Source organism: Anneissia japonica, unplaced genomic scaffold, assembly GCF_011630105.1.
Source record: "Anneissia japonica isolate Jap-2015-1 unplaced genomic scaffold, ASM1163010v1 scaffold5672_len53146_cov122, whole genome shotgun sequence".
Lineage (NCBI taxonomy): Eukaryota > Metazoa > Echinodermata > Crinoidea > Comatulida > Comatulidae > Anneissia > Anneissia japonica.
The window spans coordinates 18,583-40,254 of NW_022694900.1; the positions used below are offsets into that span (position 1 = coordinate 18,583).

The 21,672-nt window shown below is 34.0% G+C and overlaps 1 protein-coding gene across 1 annotated transcript in view; it reads right to left on the bottom strand.

Annotated features, from left to right (window-relative positions):
- LOC117101337 (helicase SKI2W-like) overlaps positions 1 to 21,209 on the bottom strand; it is a 27,273-nt gene extending 6,064 nt beyond the window's left edge. Inside the window, exons 1-16 of the mRNA XM_033241298.1 lie at positions 20,821 to 21,209; positions 20,227 to 20,337; positions 18,733 to 18,773; positions 17,792 to 17,908; positions 15,201 to 15,281; positions 14,397 to 14,542; positions 13,457 to 13,612; positions 12,306 to 12,387; positions 11,283 to 11,389; positions 10,842 to 10,988; positions 9,576 to 9,639; positions 7,701 to 7,913; positions 6,573 to 6,683; positions 2,367 to 2,609; positions 1,695 to 1,958; positions 740 to 1,044 (exon numbers count right to left, since the gene is read on the bottom strand). Coding sequence (XP_033097189.1) covers positions 740 to 1,044; positions 1,695 to 1,958; positions 2,367 to 2,609; positions 6,573 to 6,683; positions 7,701 to 7,913; positions 9,576 to 9,639; positions 10,842 to 10,988; positions 11,283 to 11,389; positions 12,306 to 12,387; positions 13,457 to 13,612; positions 14,397 to 14,542; positions 15,201 to 15,281; positions 17,792 to 17,908; positions 18,733 to 18,773; positions 20,227 to 20,337; positions 20,821 to 21,157 — 2,525 coding nt within the window. The 5' untranslated portion in view covers positions 21,158 to 21,209. The remainder of the gene's footprint in view (positions 1 to 739; positions 1,045 to 1,694; positions 1,959 to 2,366; positions 2,610 to 6,572; positions 6,684 to 7,700; positions 7,914 to 9,575; positions 9,640 to 10,841; positions 10,989 to 11,282; positions 11,390 to 12,305; positions 12,388 to 13,456; positions 13,613 to 14,396; positions 14,543 to 15,200; positions 15,282 to 17,791; positions 17,909 to 18,732; positions 18,774 to 20,226; positions 20,338 to 20,820) is intronic.
- Positions 21,210 to 21,672: the final 463 nt, after the last annotated feature.

Sequence of the window (21,672 nt, forward strand, 5' to 3'; positions counted from 1 at the left end):
TACTCATCAAAGAAAGGTAAATACAGTGTTCGAATAAAGGACATAATAATACATCGTGTAGCATAGCTCTCAACGAATGTAGTCCTGTAAATAAGTGAATAAAGAAATTGTGTAATAAAATGCCTCTGGCGGGACTCAAACCTGCGACCCCCAGGGTCACCAAAGTCATGGAGAGTGTAAGATTAATGCTTGAGAATATGTCTGGACGATTGCATTGACTTCCACTAGTAATGCAGGCTGATCCGTAAGATATGGGTAGCTGTTTGGGATTCTATCTCTGCCCCTGTATTGTATCGTGGGAGTAGTAGAGTGAGTGAGTGATCACAATTGTTTGTTTACTGAATCACGATATACTGAATAAAGTGTTCAACTCGCTAGAGAGTGATATTTGCGTACATTCAATATTTTGTTTGTTATTTTCTGAAGTCCAGGGACCATAGCTCTGACCGAACCTGTGGTAATTCTGACAAGGACCAGGGCCGTTACAATATTATTACTTCATTATGCAAACTTGATTCTGTAACCAAAGAGAATGGAACTGCAATATGTCCAACCCCTGATTTTGTATGCATGCATTGAAACATTAAAAAAGTACTACAAACACCTTTTAATGTACTTTGGAAGGATGCCTTCTAGTTCGTGATAGTATTTTTTTTTTATATAGGATTGTGTTCCAAGGAAACCAAATACTTGGATCTCTTGCAGTCCTATACTCTTTGCTGTAACTGAGATTCATTACCTGTATTGAACAAGTGACTCAGCATCTTCTACAGCTTTTCCTGTTACATTAAAATCATCAGCTTCTAACTCTACAACATCATAGGATTTGCTGAGATTCTTTGGAAGGTACAGTTCTGTATTTGAGACCATTGGAACTTTTAGTTTGCTTTTGCGTTTACCCATAGGAGACAGCTTATCATATATAACCAGAGTTTTAAACTTCTTTAAGTCTTTTGATAGGATGATCCCTAGAAAATGATTGTGTTTTGGAGAGTAAACCACAACAACTTGACCACTTGGTTGTGAATAAAGTCTGCAATTATACTAATGAGAAACATATTTGTTATAATTTTAATTAATAATGTAAAAACAATACAATATTCTGGGGAAAAAATGATTTAGAATAAAATATTTTGATAATGATCATAATAATAAATAATAGGTATGGAGTAGAGTATCAGTAAAACATTGTGTAAGTTGTTTTTTTAATATTTTAAAATTAATTGGATTAATAAAAAGAACATAACAATTCTAAATTGTCATTATTATGAATTATGATTATTTCTCTCTCTGATCACATTATAAAAGTGATCATTGTTGGCATAAGGTAATAAATATGGCCGCAAACTTATTCCAACATGTGAGCAAATCAAACTCAGTAATTGGTAAATTTTTTTTCAATGTGTACAGCTTTAATTTTACTTGTCCAGGGCTACTAGGGAATACAAATCACAACCACTGACAAGCACTATTTTAAGACTATTTGTTTAAAACCATATGAAATCACAAGAGTGACAGTAACTTCCTAGGTTATTTAAGCATAAAACCTTTTATTGTTCTAATTTCAAATTGATCAAAAATAACTTCAAAATAAAAGAAAGCAATTCAAATAATGTTTTATATATTATTAGTCTAATAAACAAGACAAGTTTACAACAGCTTTCTTCATTCACTATCCTTTGCTGGTATCTTACCTTCAAATCTGATTTTATGGAATGAATCCTCTTGCATTCGGCATAGTATTCTTTCAGATCGTTTTTGCAAAAACCACAGAGTACAGGTTCCACGTTCTTTAACTGCTTTTCCAAATCTAGAAGTTCTCTTTGTGTAGAATCTCTGCTATACTCTGCAAAGCTCTGCCTCAGAACATCCTCAACCTGAAGCTTAGCCCTTTTAGCTAAATTCAAGATCATATTATCCTTGAGGTGAAACTGAGACTCAACAGGACAAGGCTTCCCCTATGGGTGATAACAAATTAAGTATTTATATGTCAAAAAACAGATTTAAGTATTAAATAATAAAATAATCATAATTAAAAAAATAATAAAAATAGGTCTAAAAAGAACAGCCAGTTTTGCTGTTGCGGATCACCTTTTGCAAAAAAAGGAAATAAATAAATATTATGTTGAATTTAATTGAACATTGGAGACAGCAACTGGAGCAAACCAAAGCCTTCATATACCTAGTAAGCTGGGTTAACGAGGGTGAAGAACAGGATAGGGAAGTGCTAGCAAGACTACAGGGGAAAGGAATAGTGTGAAGGAACAGGGGCAGTGGATTCAGTGGTTAGGCTGACATTAACTATTGTATGTAATTCAGTGCAAGACCACGGAAACACCTTAAGTGTATTGAAATCTGAATCTCACCTGTTGTAAACTTCTCAATACTGAAATCTGTGGCTTGTCTCCAGACTTGTCACTTTTACATACTATGATGGATAAACCAAAGTCATCTATACCTCTTCTACCTGCTCTGCCAGCCATCTGGATGTATTCTCCAGGATTCAGAGGGCGTACCTCCTCCCCATCATACTTTTCAATTGAGTTAAAGATCACTGTTTTTGCTGGCATATTAACCCCACTAGCAAATGTCTCTGTGGCAAATAGGACCTAAAACAAACAATCAATCAATCAATCAATCTTTTAAAACCTTTTCTCTCTGTACCTTATTGTACTATAAAAACAGTTAAAATACTAATGTTATTTTAAATTATATATTACTTTATTTTATATATTCTGATATTACACAATATTTATAGTTACTATTCAAATAGTAAATTTCTTGCATGGACATACTGTATTAATTCCTACTTAAACAATATATTAAATATAAATTCAAATATATATAATATCAACTAATAAATAAGATTAACTTAAGCTCAGTTTCAATAAAGTTGCTCACCCTATCAGCAACAGTCACCGACAGGTATCAGGAAGGTTGAACCTACTTCAACTTTGCCGATTGCGTTGCAGACTAATCAGGGTGCATTCCTGATTGTGTCAGGACAGATAGCAATACACCCTGATACGTCTGCAACGTAATCGGCAAAGGTGACAAGCGATTCTACAGAAACAAAGCTTTAAACGTAGACAAAGTAATAATTTCATTTCATTTGTAAGATTAACAATTTTCAATCTTATAATCAATTATAATATAGCCTCAGTTAAGTTTTGACCTAATGACTGGTACACTTTCTCCATTAAAGGCTTCTTTTTAAATGAATGGAATAACATGTACATAGCACAAACTCCTGCAGACCAAAACCAAACCAAAATACTGTTTCTATTTTAATTGTACATGAAATGTACTTATTATTATTTGATACTTATTGCAGCAGCCTGAAGTGAAGAAACAAAAATGTAATGTGTAATGTATGGTAGTTAGACTTTATACCAGAGTCTCAAAGCACTCAAAGTATAGACAAGCTTGTGCAGTTAAACTTCCTTCCTCCTAAGGGTCTTCATATCTAATCTATGCAGTAAATCACACATCACGCATAGCATTACGGTGCGTTCATAAAAGACAAAATTTAAAACAAATAACATAAACAGCAACAAGGCAATGTACAAAACGTGAAATAAAAAGGATTCTTAAAACTTGATAATACTTCATGAACAGTAACATGTATAAAAAAGTAATAAAAAAGGCCAATAAATTTTTACCATTTATAACAACATTTCTCTGATTTTTTTTTCTATTTTAAAGTATGAAATAAGATACAATTTCTTTCATGCAAATAAATTATATATACATGTTCAGACTGATTAGGTTTTACAATTTATAATATCATTTCTCTGTGTCCATGCCATTGTCTATATTAGAACACTTCTCATTGGGTAACAAATCGTAATTTTTCATTTATGTCAAAAAGTGTCTATAGTGTGGTGAATTATGGTTTAGGTTTTTTTAAATAATGTTTCAAAAATTTCTATGTATGTGGAAAATGTAGTTGATTACCAAAGGTTACAATTTTTATTTCGAAGACTGCATGGTCTAGGAAGTGTACATTTTTTTATGGGGCAAGTTTCCAAGGGCGGGTTCTCTAGGGGCGAGTTGACTGCCAAAGAGTGTTGCCAAAGTGCAAGCCAGCGTGTTATTTGATCACAAGTGCGAGACATATCACAAGTGTGAGCCAGCGAGCCATGACCTCACGACAATAGATAGAGACGTTAGCCAGTTGTGCGAGGTATCGGCTGAGATTTGTGGAGTACAATTCAAAAAACAACTATAGGTCTAATAATGAATTATTGTGATGTTAAATAGACAATGGTAACTATCAAAGAGCGACGTTGTTTTTCATTGGGACCTTCGTCCCTTCAAGGCTAGGCCTATACCATCCTAGCTAGTCTAGGCCTAGAATAGGATAAGGCTAGTGCGACATGCGGACGTTGGTACGAGTAGGTTAGTCTACAAACGTCGCCTAAAGTAATTGATTTTACCCGGCAGAATGAAGGAAACTCTGCTTTTCAGTCGTCTTAGGCACTCGTTTTTTGACAAACAATGACCTTTCAGAGGTCAAATTGCTGTCAAGAATATGAATTGGCTGCTTTGTAGCAATAATCCTCCATTTTGGGCAATTCTTTTATTCCAATATAATAATTAATTAGTTTAGCATTAGTAATCCAGTTAACATTGCACAGATAGTTGTTTTTATGTTTAAATGTACTGACCCATGTATCATTATCTGTGATGTGGGCAAAGAATTCATGCATCTCACAGTTGTTCAATGAATTTCTCACTGTAGCCAAAAAATTGTATCTCATACTCTCTTCTGCGCATGTTAAATACATTGAAGCATTAAATAAGAGTTTTGGCCACCTGTGGAGTTCCATATCTTCCAACCTCGATAAATAGGCCTACTCTTGTATATTGTTGGGTAATACGGATAGGTTGCTACTCTAAATCTCCAAGTAAGGCTTCTATGGGGGTGTTGCGACTTGCCTTTACTATATATCTGGCCATAATTGTTTGTAAGTTTTTAATTCTTTTGAGAGCATAATTTAAACAAGGTATAGGAAGTGTATGCCATAGAATATCTCCATAAACAACACGATTAAAATCATTTTGCTTCTCTATGATTGATAAAAACTATTTTTTGTCTTTTTCTATTTTACCAATAACCTTTACCTTTGATTTACCATAATTATAATAAAGTTTCCAATTATTTTTGAAAATTCAGTGGCTACAATGACTACATCATTAACCCGAAAAAAGAACTCCAATATATACTTCACATATTGTTAACAACTTGTCGCTTTTAAAGGGCTTTAGCAAGTTCATTTATATAAATACAAAACAGCACGGAAGAAAGTGGGCAGCCTTGCTTTATCCCTTCTTCTGTTTCAAGTGTATCAGTCTCAAATTCGGAAAACTTAATGTTGCATCTAACGTGTTCCGCCTCTTATACCAGTGTTATATAAGATAGCTCTCAATCCATTTCTCCATACTGTGTCGAAAACTTTACGGAAGTCCAGGAAGGCAAGGCAAGTGACTTTTTTTTCTCTTAGTACAATATTACATATAGATTTTAAAGTAAAGATATGATCCTCGAAACGATGATCTCAGAATCTCATAATTGCTAATTGGACATCGCTCGTAACGTCAGCATTTTTATCCAATGTATTTTGCTACTTGTGTGCAACGTGTGCTCAAACTTATTCAAGTTTATTTCATATTAGTTGAGGAAGTTTTATTTATTTAGTTTAATTTTGGTAATACCTATCTGATGATACCTAGCTGATTTGAAAGTTGATTTTTCATTAGGCTGGATGACTTCAGATGGAAGTTTATTCCAACCATTTATTGTTTTGGGCAAAAAACTGTGTTTATAATTTTGTGGGCGACATCGAATTGGGGTCGATTTATGTGAATTCACATTTCTTTATTTTCTGGATGGTTTATTGGCACACATTTTTGATGGTTTGTTAATAATAATGCTAGCAATAACCTGGTTTTTTTTCGGCGTTGTTTTAGAGTTGGCCATGCGCTGACACTTGACATTCTGTTGTAGTCAGATACTGTGAATCTTGCAGCTCTTCTTTGCACCATCTCCAATTTGTTTATTAAACGAACTTGATTTGGATCCCAAACTGAGCATGCGTATTCAAGCTTTGGGAGAATGAGTGATTTGTATGCTGCTGCTTTGATTTGTGAGTCACATCTTCAGAAATTTCTATTTTGAGCAAATACCTAAACCAGAGGAATGATCAGTAGTAAGACATTCAGTTTCTAAGAAAGTAAGTATGCTACACACATCGAAAGTATCTTCGTTGCTTGTGTCGCTGGTACAAGTCAAGACCTTTGCTTGTTTGGTCATTGACATATCTGTTGATCAAATTGCTTATTTGAACCTTTAAAAAAATTCGCTTTATTTATCGGGTTCAAACCAACACAAGAGCTACTGCAGTCTGTCCACATATATATGGACCAGTACATCAGGGTAACACCCTACTCATCTTGAGAAGACTTTTTCTACCACCAGAAGGAACCATAACAGTGCCAACATTAACTGCTCAGTCATGCATCTTGCATAAAGTGAGAAAAAGATACAAAAACTTTAATAGTAAAAGTACCTTCACAAAACACTTTTGAAAAAGTTGTTCTACAATCTCTTTCATTCTAGGTAAGACTCCACTGTGGTGATAACCTATACCCCTCTTCAGCATCTCCTTCAACTCAGTGATCTGAAAAATGCAAAATATGCTTCAATTAATCCAGGGAATTTACTATTTTCATTTTGTCTTCTTTGTCATCTTTGTTAAGTAGGATTTTACATTGCGCAGACAGGCGTGGTTTAACAAAAAATGACCAGTCGAATACAGCCATTGTCAAGTTGTCTACAAAGAGGTCCCAAATTTTGGCAAAAATCACTTTTAGGAGATCTGTTTAAATGAGCTATACTTACACATCTAATTTCATTTGCTGTGCATGGTAATATTACAGAATGTTTACTTCACGATTAAAAATAATTATAATACATCAATTTGCGGAAATCAGGTTTATAAAAGATACTTCTAATAAAGTGATACATGCAATTTTGATTAAATGGCAACGGAAAATCTCACTTTATTAGGAGCATGTTTTATATTAAGTTATATTAAGGACCTACTGATTACTGAGCATTAATATTCATCAAAAATGAAATTTAAATAATAGGAATCAATATGAGATGCCAAGCAAAAAAATTCAGAACCAAAGTGTGTACAGAGTTGATTGTTAAATAAATAGATAATAAATAAATTGATCCTTATAGCGCATATCACTAATGTACTGCTCTGCACATTATTACAACTGGTCATTGGATTTCCTGTGGAACATACTCCACATCTGCCACTGCTGAGTCAGTACATATTTGACCTTTGACCATATTTGACACTTATACACCTGGGTGGAGAGAGACAATGTGGATAGATTCATGCCTTGGGACACAAGCCAATGGACAGTGTAGGCGTTGGAACTCCCAACATCAATGTCAAGAGACCAAATCACTACCGCATGCACCAACCTGCGTCAGTGTTTTTATACACACACACATGTGAGCATTATAATTATGTACATCATGTCCTATGCTTCTTATGCTGCTGGGCATAGGAATCAAACAAAAAAACCTACAGAGAGCATTGAAGCATAGAGACCTTACAGAAATAAAAATTGATTTAACATTGTGATAATTAATATTAAAAAAATATGAAATGAATTACCTGCGATAATGTCTGGCTTGATTCTGGCATTTTTTGTAATGATGATTTTAAAAATTTTTCAATTTGATGTTTCTCATTACGGGTGGTCAGATCACAAGACTGCAAAAACATGGCATTCTCACTGCATTTCTTCTTTGTGAATGTGAACACAATCGCTGGTAAATAGTTTTTTCCATGCAGCATTTTGACAAATGATAAGTACCAATTTTTGTCCTGAAAGACAACAAAAATATATACTGAATACATGTAATAAAATGTCACTTCGATACCACAAATTATGTTGGTCTGAAGCAGAATAGCTTGACAGCATTGAGTGGTCTGCTTCTTGAGGATATTTCCCGCACGATTAAAATCGTAATGGTACTGGGTTTGGTCTACAGGAGCTTGTGTTTCGTACAGGTCATTCCATTCATAGAAAAAGCCTTTAATGGTGAAAGCATACCTGTCATTAGCTGTAGTAGCCTAGGTCAATACATAACACCGGCTGTATAAAATTTATTATAAGATTGAAAATGTTAATCTTATTATTGTAGTAGTGATACACTATGTACATGGTTTAGTTATTGTTATTTATTCGTCTTGAGGTTATTTCCCGCACGATTCTATCAGGGAGACCTAGTGTATGGATAAATATATACCCTACCACCTATTTCTCTCCCTCTTCAATGCACATTTTTAGAATATCTGCATGCAACGTATAGTCTATGCATAAATCGCATGTGGATTGTCCTCAATATGTATAGGTATACATGCTTAGCCATGGATGTAATGATCTAACTCTCAATGAGGTTTTGCCAATATAAAGAATTATCAACCAATAAATCAATCATATACATTTCCAATATCAAAAAATATATACTATTAACACTACAAAAATCAGACATACAAAAATTTACTTTCTGTACAATATTGTAGGCGTATAGCTTTTTCTGCATGTTGTCTAATAGGCTTGAAAATACCAATACAAAGTGATTTAATTAGCCAAATTGATTGATTATTTTAATAAAATGTCACTTTGATACCACAAATTATGTTGGTCTGAAGTAGAATACTACGACAGCCAATCTGAATCAAATGAGCATCGTTCTTTATTGTTCAATTACACTCAAACGAGGGCCCCCTTTACAGTAGGAATATGTTTTTTAAAATCAGTACAAAAATTTTGCTATCATTCAACTGTTGAATACAGGATATGAATTCTCTAAGAATTCCAAGATTATAGTTAAAGAACACCTGAGTACTAGAGTGTTTCCTCAGACTCTGCATTACAGTGCTGGGTAGGAGAGAGGAGTTGGCTAGAGCTCCCAGCAGAGAGCTAGAGGTACGCTACTCCTTTCGGAAGCAGTGAGTGGCCTGCTTTACATTTGCCTAAATCCTACCCCTCCTTTATTTTAACTTATTTGCTCTTCTTACAGTAGCTTTACCTGATATTCTCAAACTCTAAACCAACAACCAAATAACACACTTTTAATGACTATGTAAACATTTAGAACTTTTCACCTAACACTAATTCAAATAAGTTCAATTCATTATTAAATAGACATGTATGACAATGGGCGTGTAAAGTTGTTCGATTTTCAACCTGAAGGTCAGGGTTCTGCTTAGTCCTTAGTCAAGATACTTTTCTGCATTTGCCTCTCTTCACTCAGGACTATAATCGGTACCTGTTAGAAGGTGAATGATTTGGAATGAAATTAGTAGTGCTGATTGTTCTCCCGGCGAGCGGAGAAGTTTACGTGATGTGTATGATTGATTCTGTATTCAATGACCAGGGAAAAAATGGTGCCTTGTGCAGCTATCTGGATATGTGCGCTATATATTTATTGTAAAAATAATAAATATACTCAGATATAAAAATCAATGGATTTACAGTACCTTTACATCTGATGCTTGTTTTGGGGTTAAATTTTCATTTACAGCCATCAATGCTCTTTCATATCTGAACAAAATAAATAATAAAACTGTGACCATTTTTACAGGAAAGTTAATGCAGAAATGAACTGAATTTGAGACCTGCCAATGCCATACATTTTTCTTGCACATGGACCATTTAGCCATCGGTACGCTATAGAGTAAGGAAATGTCTCCCAGTGTCAGACAGTAGCAGGCCCTGCTCTGGGACTATCATGGATTACCAATGTTAACCAAATTTTCTCACTGATTTTCAATAAGGACATATACTGTATATACATAAAAATTTAGAAAATTTGGAAGATTTATTAGAATATATTGATCTGTACTGTTTAATTGAATTCTGCAGAGCATCACATTAGATATTTAAAGTGTGATGATGTTTGTGATTATGGAAATTTTTATGATGTAGGTACACTGGATGCTTGCGATAATGACGCATGCAGTTATATTATGGTGTGCCGGGGTCCGAAGTTGTGAAAGTCAAATTCCTGGAGATTTATCCTAGGGGCGGCACTAGCAGGGGATCCTGGGGGAAAGGACCCCCTGTTTGGGACCTCTGGACCACCGCTAGGACCCCCATTTTGGGGAATATCCGGTAACATTGTCGGGAAAAAATAAATAAAAAGTCTTGATCGCTGAAAGTACAATTTAGGTATATTTCTTACTAAAGCCACCCTGACACTTGCACGATTTTTGTCCCCGCAATGCCGCGTAATGCGTTGTGGCAAGATGTGACATTTCAGTGGTACGTAGCAGAGCGTGAACCTGTGTTTGCGGCCTGTTCGCGAACTGTATACGTATAAGTTACGCACTGCGTACACAATGTACTGTATTGACACGTATTGACACGCAATGGCACTACAGGTACTTGTTTACGCATAGATTAAATATTGTTCACGCATTGCTCACGTCTACCGTACCGCATTGTCCTGCAGTGTCACATACAACAAGGATAATTCCCACTGTCTTCCCGCAGCCTGTGGTTCGTCAATTATAACAAAGAAGTAATAAATGCTGGAATTTTACTCCGATAATGGCGAGTTTAGTCATCCCTAGTGCCTTCAAGATCAGCCTGTGGAACGAGTGCTGTATACCTGCAGCCAACATGTTAATACATAATTTAGTGGAATCATCCTAAGATTATTTACATATGAAGAAACTTATATGGTTTCTATATTCTATTTTCCACAACTTTTCTACACATAACAAAGCAATCAATTTCATTACTCTTCATTGTTAAAATCTCCAGTCACATCCACTGTTTGGAACAGTTGGTTTTCAGCTATCTCCTCAGTTCCAGTATACAAGAAATGCCGTAGAGGTACAGGTCGCTCTGCAGTTGCAATCACATAAATTGACTTCTTTTTGATCTTTCTAGGTATTGCAATTAATTAAAATATCTGTAAGTGCTTGAAAAACATGCCCATCACATGGACATAAACAATTTACTCTATGAAATATTTTTATTAATCTGTCAATATTATTTATTATATTAATTAATCAATAATTATATAAAATGATTTAGAAAAATTGATACAAAATTGACACAAAATTATGTACATCAAAAAAACATATTTCTATTAAAATCTACCATACAGCAAAGCAAATAAGCATTATTTGATAGATATTGTATACTATAATACACAATTTATTAAAGTAAAAACTTACCCAATCCAATTAGCAAATTCCATTTTGTTAGAGAATGTTGCACTCAGAAGGACTAGGTTCACTGTTTTTGGCAGCATGATCAGAGCTTCCTCCCAAACTACTCCTCTCTAAAACCATTAAAAAATAGGTTATGTACTTCCTATCTGAATTACATATACTTTTGTGTAGCAAAATAGATAAAAATACTAGAGTTTTAGAATAATAACCAAAGGATCCACTAATCAAGGAACAGAAAAAAAAAAGAAAATCGATCCCAAAATACTTTGTTGTGTTTTCAGAGTCTAAATCCAGTTGCGCAATGTGTATACCGATGCAATCTTATGGAGAATGCAATTCAACAAGGTGCATGCAACTGATTGTTTCTAAACACAAAATTCTTCCATGGCTGAAAGTACTAAAAACCAATTTCCAGTTGTCAATGTTCTTAGTGGTAACGATAGTATGTGGAGTCAATGATGTTGAAAATGATGGTAATGATGGCAATAACGATGGTGATATTAATAGTGAAAATTGTGCCTATACATATTTATTTAAACATTTTATTTCATTGTTCATATAATAATAAAAGTTTATTAACAGTCGTCATTTATATATAATATGACTTCAATATCAGAACATGATTGGACTTTTATCAGAAGATATCACTGATTTTTCCCATCTGATTGTTTGTAACTGGTACTACTGTATGATCAGAATCTCTTCTCAAACTACTCCTCTCTAAAAATGTAGAAAGACAGACATGTACTCCCTATCTAAATTATCATTATGACATTGTATAGTAATTAGATAAAAATACCAAAATTGATTATGATGGTCTGAAGCCAGCCATAAACTGCACTATAAAAAGGTGCATACTTAAATATAAAATCTGACCAGACAAAATCGATTCAAAAATTGTCAATAAACAACACAATGTTTTTTAGCTATGAATAGAATAAGAATAATAAGTCTTATAACATTAGTCTTAACACTGTTACAAATTATTAACATTATCATAGTTGTGACAACATAACAATTGCTTACCGATTTATCATTGAAGTAATGGACTTCATCAAAAATAACCCATTCCAGACCATGGAGCTCCTCAGGATCATACAGCTTTGACCTGGTCAAATTTATGTGGTGAATATAAGAAAATGAAATATTTTAATGAAAAATGTTGCTAGTCCTATACAATGAATATTCCACAATGCTACAGCTTTAAAGCAACATTACATACAGAAATGGAAGTTAGTTTAAAGACAGCTTCTGTAGTTTCCCAAACACTAAACCATGTAAATATATTTTTGTTTTTTTACCCTTTTATGGTCGGTGTTTTTGAAATTCAAATTCCCTGAATAGAGTTCTAAAGGTGTACACATTTCCATAGTTGTACAGAATTTTTGCCTTATTATGTATATAATGGAAATAGACAAAAATGCTATGGATGTTATCATTAGGCAAAATCCATAAATAGGTTGGCTAACATCCAGGGCAATGATTATTCTATGAGAACCTTTGGCTATATTGTTTCTAGACCACAAATCTTGTCAAATTACTGATAAATTATTGTGAGATCTCTGAAAAAGTGACACAAATCTGAATCGTGTCTGATTGGATATTCCACAGGTGTTATTAAAATGTATTTTCAGCAACCAGTATTTTGCACTCAAGACAAATTATTAGGAATTAATGACATTTTTCATTTTCTAGGGAAATTTTAATACTGAAATGCATTTTACTAACTTATAGCTTTTATATTTTTGATTAGAAGATGCTGGACAAAGGTTAAGCCCTATAACAAGGCCCTGCGAAGGGTGGGACTGATCTTATATGTCCAAAACAATGCCAGGGGCTGTAGCCGACTTGCAGCTAAGACTGGAACATGGCATAAACCATTTTTACAGCCAGTTGACAATGCAAGCTGAGGTATCTAAGCTTGGCCGGAAATGGACAGAGTGGGCTCGAACTCTCAACCACAAGGTTGAGAACCTAAGCAACAACCGCTGCGCCAACCGCCTCCCTCATGTTAATGATTGATATAGTATTTGGGATGACGGAGTGGAAGTGAAGCTTGATTCTTCCAATTCTGGGTTCAAATCCTGGACAACACCGGTTTTTCTCATCACAAATGTGGTCCAGTCAATAAACATTTCTTGATCTGAATGTGAGTGATTTCTTTATTGAATAAAAACCTTAGAATTTCAGTTGTCATGATGACACAGGAAGCTTTTTTTTTATTTATCTGTACATCTCCTGTCTGCAGACCAACGTGTTTTTTACCAAATGATTTCTTGAAGTCTTGGTACTTTTGGTTGGACAAAGCCTTTATTGGTGAGGTGTAAATTGCTCTGAAAATGAAAACAAACATATGTATAGTATTTGATATTGTAATTGAACTAAATTATAGAAATGGAAATGTAAAAAAAAGATTAAATATTCTTGGTGTAGCAGAATATATTAACTCACAAACATAAATGTACTTGTCTGAAATAATCTCAGAAACTTTTCAATTGGCATACAAACATGTGCATGCGAAAACTCATAATTTGTTCTTCTTCTGGATCATCGCAAAGCAGTTGCAGTTGTCGTCTCTTTTTGCCGCATTAGACATGGCATACCACAAAATTTTTTTCATACAAATAATCAATCAATTTTTTGCTGCTCCCTAGTTCACCTTTATATATATTTTGTTAGTTTATATATTGTATTCTTGAATAAAATAAAATAAATAATACTTATTTATTAATTTTTCTTAATCCATTTTTAATTACTTTTGTCTTTATATATTTCATTATTCAATTGAACATCGGGTACTGTATTCAAGTAACTTTGTATATATATTGTGATTCTTAAAGTTTTAAAGTAATATTTTGAATAATATGATGTAAATATCTTACATAATATGTATTGATATTTCCTAAAGAATGTAGGGTTAAACATTGAACTCTTAATTGTGATACCATGTTTAAGAGAGAATACTATGGTAATCTTGCATGGATCAATATTGAGCTCTTTACAGTAGTACCATATTGAGAGAATACTAGGTTAATCTATTATGGATAAATAATGAGCTTTGCTTCCATGCTTGAATGACAGTGGTATAGTAGTCTGGTACAAAAACTGAGCTCTTACTTGGTACCATGCTTAAGTGAGAGTCTTATGGCATATTCTGCTACAACTGTCTTCCCTGCTGATGTATGTGCTGCCACAAACACACTCTGTTTGTTTTCCAGATGTACAATAGCTTGTCTCTGAAACCAATCCAACTCAAATCTAAACTGCAAAAAAAAAAATAAAATAAAATAAAAACTGGATTTATAATAATTAAAAAAAAAAAAAAAAACCCAAGTGATATTTCTATACCCTTTTCCACAATTACAGTGTCAGACACTCAGGTGTGAATCATCAACCACAGACCAATAATTACGAGAAAGAATGTTATAGCAAAACGAAATGGATTTTTTTGTGTTTGAATGATTTAGTCACTAAATCAAGTACATCATTTATGTATGTTTTTTATTTGAATCAGTGGCAATTAATGAAATCCTTTACAATTAGTACAGAGTTCAGAATGCACTTTCCATGTTTCTTGTTTTACCTGGGGTTTATAGGATGTAATAAGTAGCATGTGATATCATTAGATTCAATATTACCATTGAAGTGTAAAAATATTTTTATGAATACAGTATAGTCAGTTTTGATTATGCTCAATGCAAAAAATTACAGAATTCATACCAAATGATTTTTTACATGTGATTTATAGTGTTTGTTTTGTGTGTGTGTGTGTGTGTGTGTTTTGAATCACAAATTTTTTAGTCAATCACGCTAAAATTCCTAATAAAAAAGAGTAGTAGTATTGGTGAACAGCTTTTCAATGTTTGTTTAATTTTAAATCAATTTGAAAAATTTAAATAAACGATTAATTCTTTCTCCTACCTCATGTGCCATTTCAGGAACTCGCTGATGGAATTCCTTAACAGATAGAGCAGTGTCAACCTTTATAGCCCATGACTGATCCTGGTCAAAATAACCACAAAATTATTTTGAAAGTTAATAGTAACACAAAAAAAAAAAAAAAAAACAGAAACAAAAAAAAAAACAAAACAAAACAAAAACCAAAAAACAAATCTCAAAAATTTAGGGTCAAATTCTTGTTCCTTTCAATTTATATTATCAAATTATCTAAGGTCACTATCCGTTCCCCATTCTAGCAGACCCCTCCATAGGTGACTCGAGCAAAGTAACAAGTTACACATCTTCAATATATAGTCTTTGCTTAGACAAAATTTAAAGATCAAAGAACATAAACAGACGCGAATCCAGCGGGGGCCTGTGCCCCCCCCCCACTGTCAGTCACGCTGAAAAACCAAAAAAGTTAGAGTTACAGGGAAGAAAGAAAGAGGGAAAAAAATGAAGTGTACCCATGAGTTCAGTGGCGGATCAAGTAGAGGGAGAAACGAGAGCTCGATTATTTTCCACTCACTAATTTTGAATTTTCAATTGATGAACACAACGCTATATCCCAGACGCATAAATCAAATGTAAAAAGGCCAAAATGTGGAGACATATAGAAAGAGTTTTTTTTAGCAATGTAGTACCAAGCTATAGAAGAGCTATCCATGCTCAGCATGGAGTATCGCCTACGCGTTCTTGTGTGAAGATCCGCAGACCACCGACCCTTAGGGGCCCCTTTGGTGCCCCTACCCACGAGGGTCCAGTAGGGTCCTCGCACTATATACCACCCTGATCCAAAATGGCTTTGTTAATACAAAACAGCATATTATGTATCTCGGACAGCGACTGTATGACATATATTAATCCAGTGGGGGTGGGGTGGGGTGCACAGCCAGCCAGGGCCACCCTACATTTGTCAAAATTTTTAAAAATTTAGATAAAATATTTAAATTTTAAGTCTGAATGAGTGCCACTTCCAGTATAGAATAGACTATAGGTCCTTTGATCAAACCTTTCCGATGCCCATGAGGGGAGGGGTGTCTAAGGGAGAAGGAGCATACGAGGGAGCATACCTGCCATTGTGAGGAATTAAGTCAATAATTTTGTCGAAAAACACTGCTTTGAAAAAGCATTTTTACCGTCTGAGAGTGCCATTTCCGAGTTTCTAGAGGGGTCTATTCTTAAAATTTGCTCCAATGGCCACCAATCCTTAGGAGGGGCCCCTCGGTGCCCCTAACCATACTGCCAAGTAGGGTCCTCACTCTATAGCACCCTGATCCAAAAGGGCTTTGCTAATACATAACAGCATTGTGTCACTGACATCGATTGTAGGACATACAGTATATCATATTAATCCAGTGAGTGCCATTTCCGGGCATCTAGAGGTACCAAAATCATAATTTGCTTTGCTACTCCCAGTATAAAATAGACTATACAGTACGTCCTTGATTAGACCTTTGCAAAGCCTGTGAGAGGAGGGGTGTCTAAGAGAGAGGGAGCATAGCTCCCGTTGTGAGGAAGTCAATCATTTTTTGTCGCAGAATACTGCTTTGAAAAAGCATATTTTTACCATCTGAGAGTGCCATTTTTTAGTGTTCCTATTCTTAAAATTCACTCACCTCAGCTCCAACCATGGTGGGGCTGAGGAGGATGCGGAATACCTATTTCAAGAACTCTCTGTTGGAAATCACCAAGTGTCAACTTTTACAGCCCATGATTGATCCTGGTCAAGGTAAGTTAATATTAATGCAAAACAAATTTTGTGTCGCCCAAGATTAACCAAGTTAAAACCTCAAAAATCTGGGTCAGATTCTAATTTTGCTGAAATAAATGTTTAAATGTTTTTTTAACTTTCAATAATACTCTGATATTCTATCCAAAATTTTAGCCCTCTAGCTACGACTTTATAAACCAAAATTGGGAAAGAGAATGGTTGGCAATAACCCTAAAATTAGACCTAGGCCTATAGTATCATAGTAATAAGTGGTGAAAGAGGTAAGTGTAATTTGATGGGAACTAGGATAGTAAGTGCGGAGCGCTATTATCAATATTATTAACATGTAAGAAGTAGGTTATCGCTACGCTACCTACCCACATTAAGCAGTTTTCGATTTAGATGACGCCGTGTTTTACGACGGGCAGTGGAGTGTGAAATCGTATTGCGCATGCGAATACATGGGGAAGTCGTTCGTTGCGTGGATTTGAAAACGGGCTTTAAGCGATTTGCCGTGAGTTTTATAAATACGCCCTCGCTGAGGGCGCCTTCATAATTGATCACGCGATGTGAGGGAGCGCATCGTCCTGTAAATCAAAACAGCTTTGATGTTGAGAATCAAACTATACAATACTGACTGAATAAAGAATAAAGAAAAATTTCTATCTATCTACCTTCAGGACTTAATACCAAACATTAGTTATCTTGGTAACAAACAAATCCCAACAACAACGACAACAATGATGATGACGACAACATGAAGAAGAACACAGGTAAAAACAATAGCCTCCCTGGAACTTTACTCCTTTGGGGAGGCTAATAAAAAAACACCTTAATAACAAATTTTAGTTTCACATACCTTGCGTACCATTTCAGGGACTCTCTGGTGTAAGTCATCAACAGGTTTTGAAGTATCAACCATTTCAAAATAAGGTGGCTGTGGAGACTCTCTTTCTTGACTGGATGATGGCTTATCCTGGCCATGACATAGTAACAATTTTATAGATAAAATTAATGATTATAATAATAAAGATAATAATAATAATAATAATTCATTCTAAAATTGAAAGAAAACCTAAGATTGTTAATGAACAATGAATTGTACTGTATAAAAATATCAATGTGGCTTGTGCGATGCAAGCTTTGTCGGCAAAATTTGTCAACACCTTTATCAACATACTGATGAGCACAACAAAAGGTAATATAGGGCAACACTTAAAAAATCATGATATTAGTGCTACTAAAGCCGTTAATTTATTTCAAGATTTTATCTAAGTGCAAATCCAAATTTGATTACTTAATTAAAGAAATGCTTTGGATCAAAGAGCTAAAACCAACACTTAACAAAGTGATTATAATAATGAATAAATAAATAATTATAATAATTATAATAATTATAATACACAATTACTATATAATCAAAGTACTAAAGAGAGTATAGAAAATAACAGCTAAAGGAGCCATTAATGGCTCCTACAATTAATGCTTTTATTTCATATAGTGTCCAAAAATAACTTTAAAATAATATATGTCAGTCACCTTGTTGTTATTGTGGTGATTGGTTGCTCAGTTAAATACTCAATTCAACCATTAACTGCACATGTACAGTACATTAGCTATGAAACAAGCTAGAATCACAGTGTGTTTATGGCAAGCTTCTGGGTAAACAGTTGTGGCATAATATGCCATAGCACCTCTCACACAAACATGTAATTCATTCAAATATATGTCTGATGTCACAATAATATCACATTATTTTATTGTTAAATGATAATTTAAAATTTCATTATTTTCACTCACCATTATTATTCCTGGAGCCTGTTTCTTTTGCTTGATACATCCTGAGTAGAAAAAAACATTATGTAATTATATATTTTTGTGCCTATTACCTGCTTTCGGCATTTGGGGAAAACCCAGAAAATAGCAAACGGAAGAATTGCAAACGGTCAGCTAAAGACGATGTGAAACGTACAACAATGAATAAAAGATTAATTGTGATATTATATAGAACTTGTCATGACATGAATGTCTGAACCCTAAAGTTTATACTCAACCAGACAAGAAAGGGGTGACACAATAGCAACAACTCTGCTAATTTTAATTTTAAATAAGATATGAATAATAACATAAATGCACTACATGCTCACCACCAAAAAAAGATGATGATGATCCTGACAATAACAAGATATTCACCAAAAAGATGATGATAATCCTGACAATAACAAGAGGTGATCCGCACTAGATGCGGATCACCAATAATAAAAAAACTAAATTTGAACTCATCACTGAGGACAAGTTTGGTGATTCGCTTGTCAGGTAAAAGAAATCTCTCAGCTCTTAAAAGGTGATTTATGGGAAACTACCATAGCCAGAATTTTCAAACAGTGCAATACAATATCAAGTCTGCAGCACTCTCTTTGGGGTTCTGAAAAAACTGAAGGAGTCAGGGAAACATTCATTTTGACCATGATGACATCATAAAGTAAAAAAATGAATGACACATTGCGAAAGCAAACGTTTCAGCTATAGTATATTTAAAGGTGGGAGTTGATTGATCAACAATAAGCGAGCTACGTTCAAGTGACTATAAAAATTATGAGGCTATAAATACAAATTCAGTTGTTTTTATTTCCGATGGAAATATGACGTCACAATTTCTGATCATAATGCTCTATAAAATCATACAACTCATGTGCTTTCAGAATATGTAATAAAAATTGGCAGTCACCTTTCATCCTAAGGAGCTATATATGATTAAAAATAGGAATGATTTTTAAGCATATTTTAATTTTGACACGCGCGTACGCGCACGTTATGACGCGCGGATAGAAAATTAATGTACATGACATTCAACCTTGACCTGAAGTTTATGCCTACTTAATATGATTCAGAAATGAAGACTGGTCAAGATGATTATGGGGTCATCAAAGTTTTGAGGAAAGAAAGATGAGGGGGTCAGAAAAACATTTATTTTGACCATGATGACATCATCAAAATGTAAAAAGAAGTCACATATATGAAAGAGAATTGTCTTCAATATATTCAAAGGTGGGAGGCGATCGAATATGATTTAGAAATGTTAATTGGTTAGCAAGATATAATAGATAATGTAAAAGCGCAAAACTGTGCGTAGATGACGTCACGCATGACTGAGCACATTGAAAAGCTTACTGTGACTACTCCATTCCAAGCCAAATGTTTGTTGAAGAGCGCATGTACGTAGGTCATTTTTGAGATATCGTGCGAAAAGAAATGGGGAGAAAGAAAGAAAAATCACCAATAAGCTAAACTCACTTTCACTTCTTCCCACTAGCTGTGTCTTGTGTTCATCGCTTAACAGTTCTTCAGATGTTCCTTCAAGGGCTATAAGGGATGGCACATCAGGTGTGACACTTTCTGTCTCCTCTTTTCAAGTGAATAAAGCAATTTTTCTATGATTAATAATTGAAATTTTTAGTCTACAAATAATATTTTAACCCTAATATTACAATTCATATCATTTTTACAATGCCATTTACCAGCATTCATTATTCTTTTATTTCTTTTTGTAATTGCCACCTTTTCCATCATAATATTATTACTAGATTGTGTATTATTCTTTTTGAATATATGTACTTGTCTATTTTAATATGTATGGCATACTGTAGGAGGCAAAAATTAATATACAGAGCCATCACTCGATAAGAGGGCATACCTCTGTTTTTATTACTTGAGATATTGACTTTCTGTTAACAGCTTGGTCTTGATCTTTCATCCCAAAATTAAATCACTTCTCTCTCAGACAATTATGTACTGCTCACTAAATTTTATGATCCATTCATTAGTTTTTGCATAATTCTGCTACAAACAAATGGATGTAATAATAATACCAGAGCTGTTAATACCTACCACACTCAACTATATCTTGCAGAACTTTGTCAACAAAATCTTCTTCACTGGCACTGATGACAGTAAATGATTCAAACATAGGAGGTACAACAAAATCTTCTGAAATTTTGACTGGTATTATCTTAGCATCATCAAGTATTTTTGCTTCCAGCATTTTTACAACAACACTGTGTGCAGCATACTTAGAATATTCAGTCAATGGTTTTGGTGAAAATGCAATGATCACTTTCCTGCTTCTTGCTATTAAATCATTAATATTTTCAGATCTGCCCAACCTCCAATGTTTGAGGATAATAAACTTTAAATCTGGTCTTCTTTGTGTTAGGTCCACCACCATCTGACTCTCCCATTCAATGTCATCACTTATGATGCCATAAAAAGAACCATAGTGAACTACAAAAGAAGAAAAACTGAAAAGTATATATGGAATGATGTGAATTTGATTTTTGAATAGTATTATTTTATAAAAATGTAATATTGGACTATGCCATTGCTTTCAAGTGATCATAGGGTACCTCTTTTGTAAATGAAAATAGTTTGCACATAAATCCTTGTGGTACTCTTTCCCAAAAATGATATCTGCATTGTAATGTGGCTCCTATTATACAGTAAAATGTGGAAATATGAATTTTTATGTTTATTCTACCTTAAATGTTAAATGTTTACAATAAATTTTTAACATTTAAAGTAACACAATTTAAATATTTTATCTTATTAACATTATTTTTAAAACACTGGATTTTTTAATCACATAATTATAGAGTAAAATATTTATTTTGCAAGACTCTTTTTATACCTTTTCAACGAACCTGCTGACACAGAGAATTGCTGACACAGAGAAAGCATGAGTGG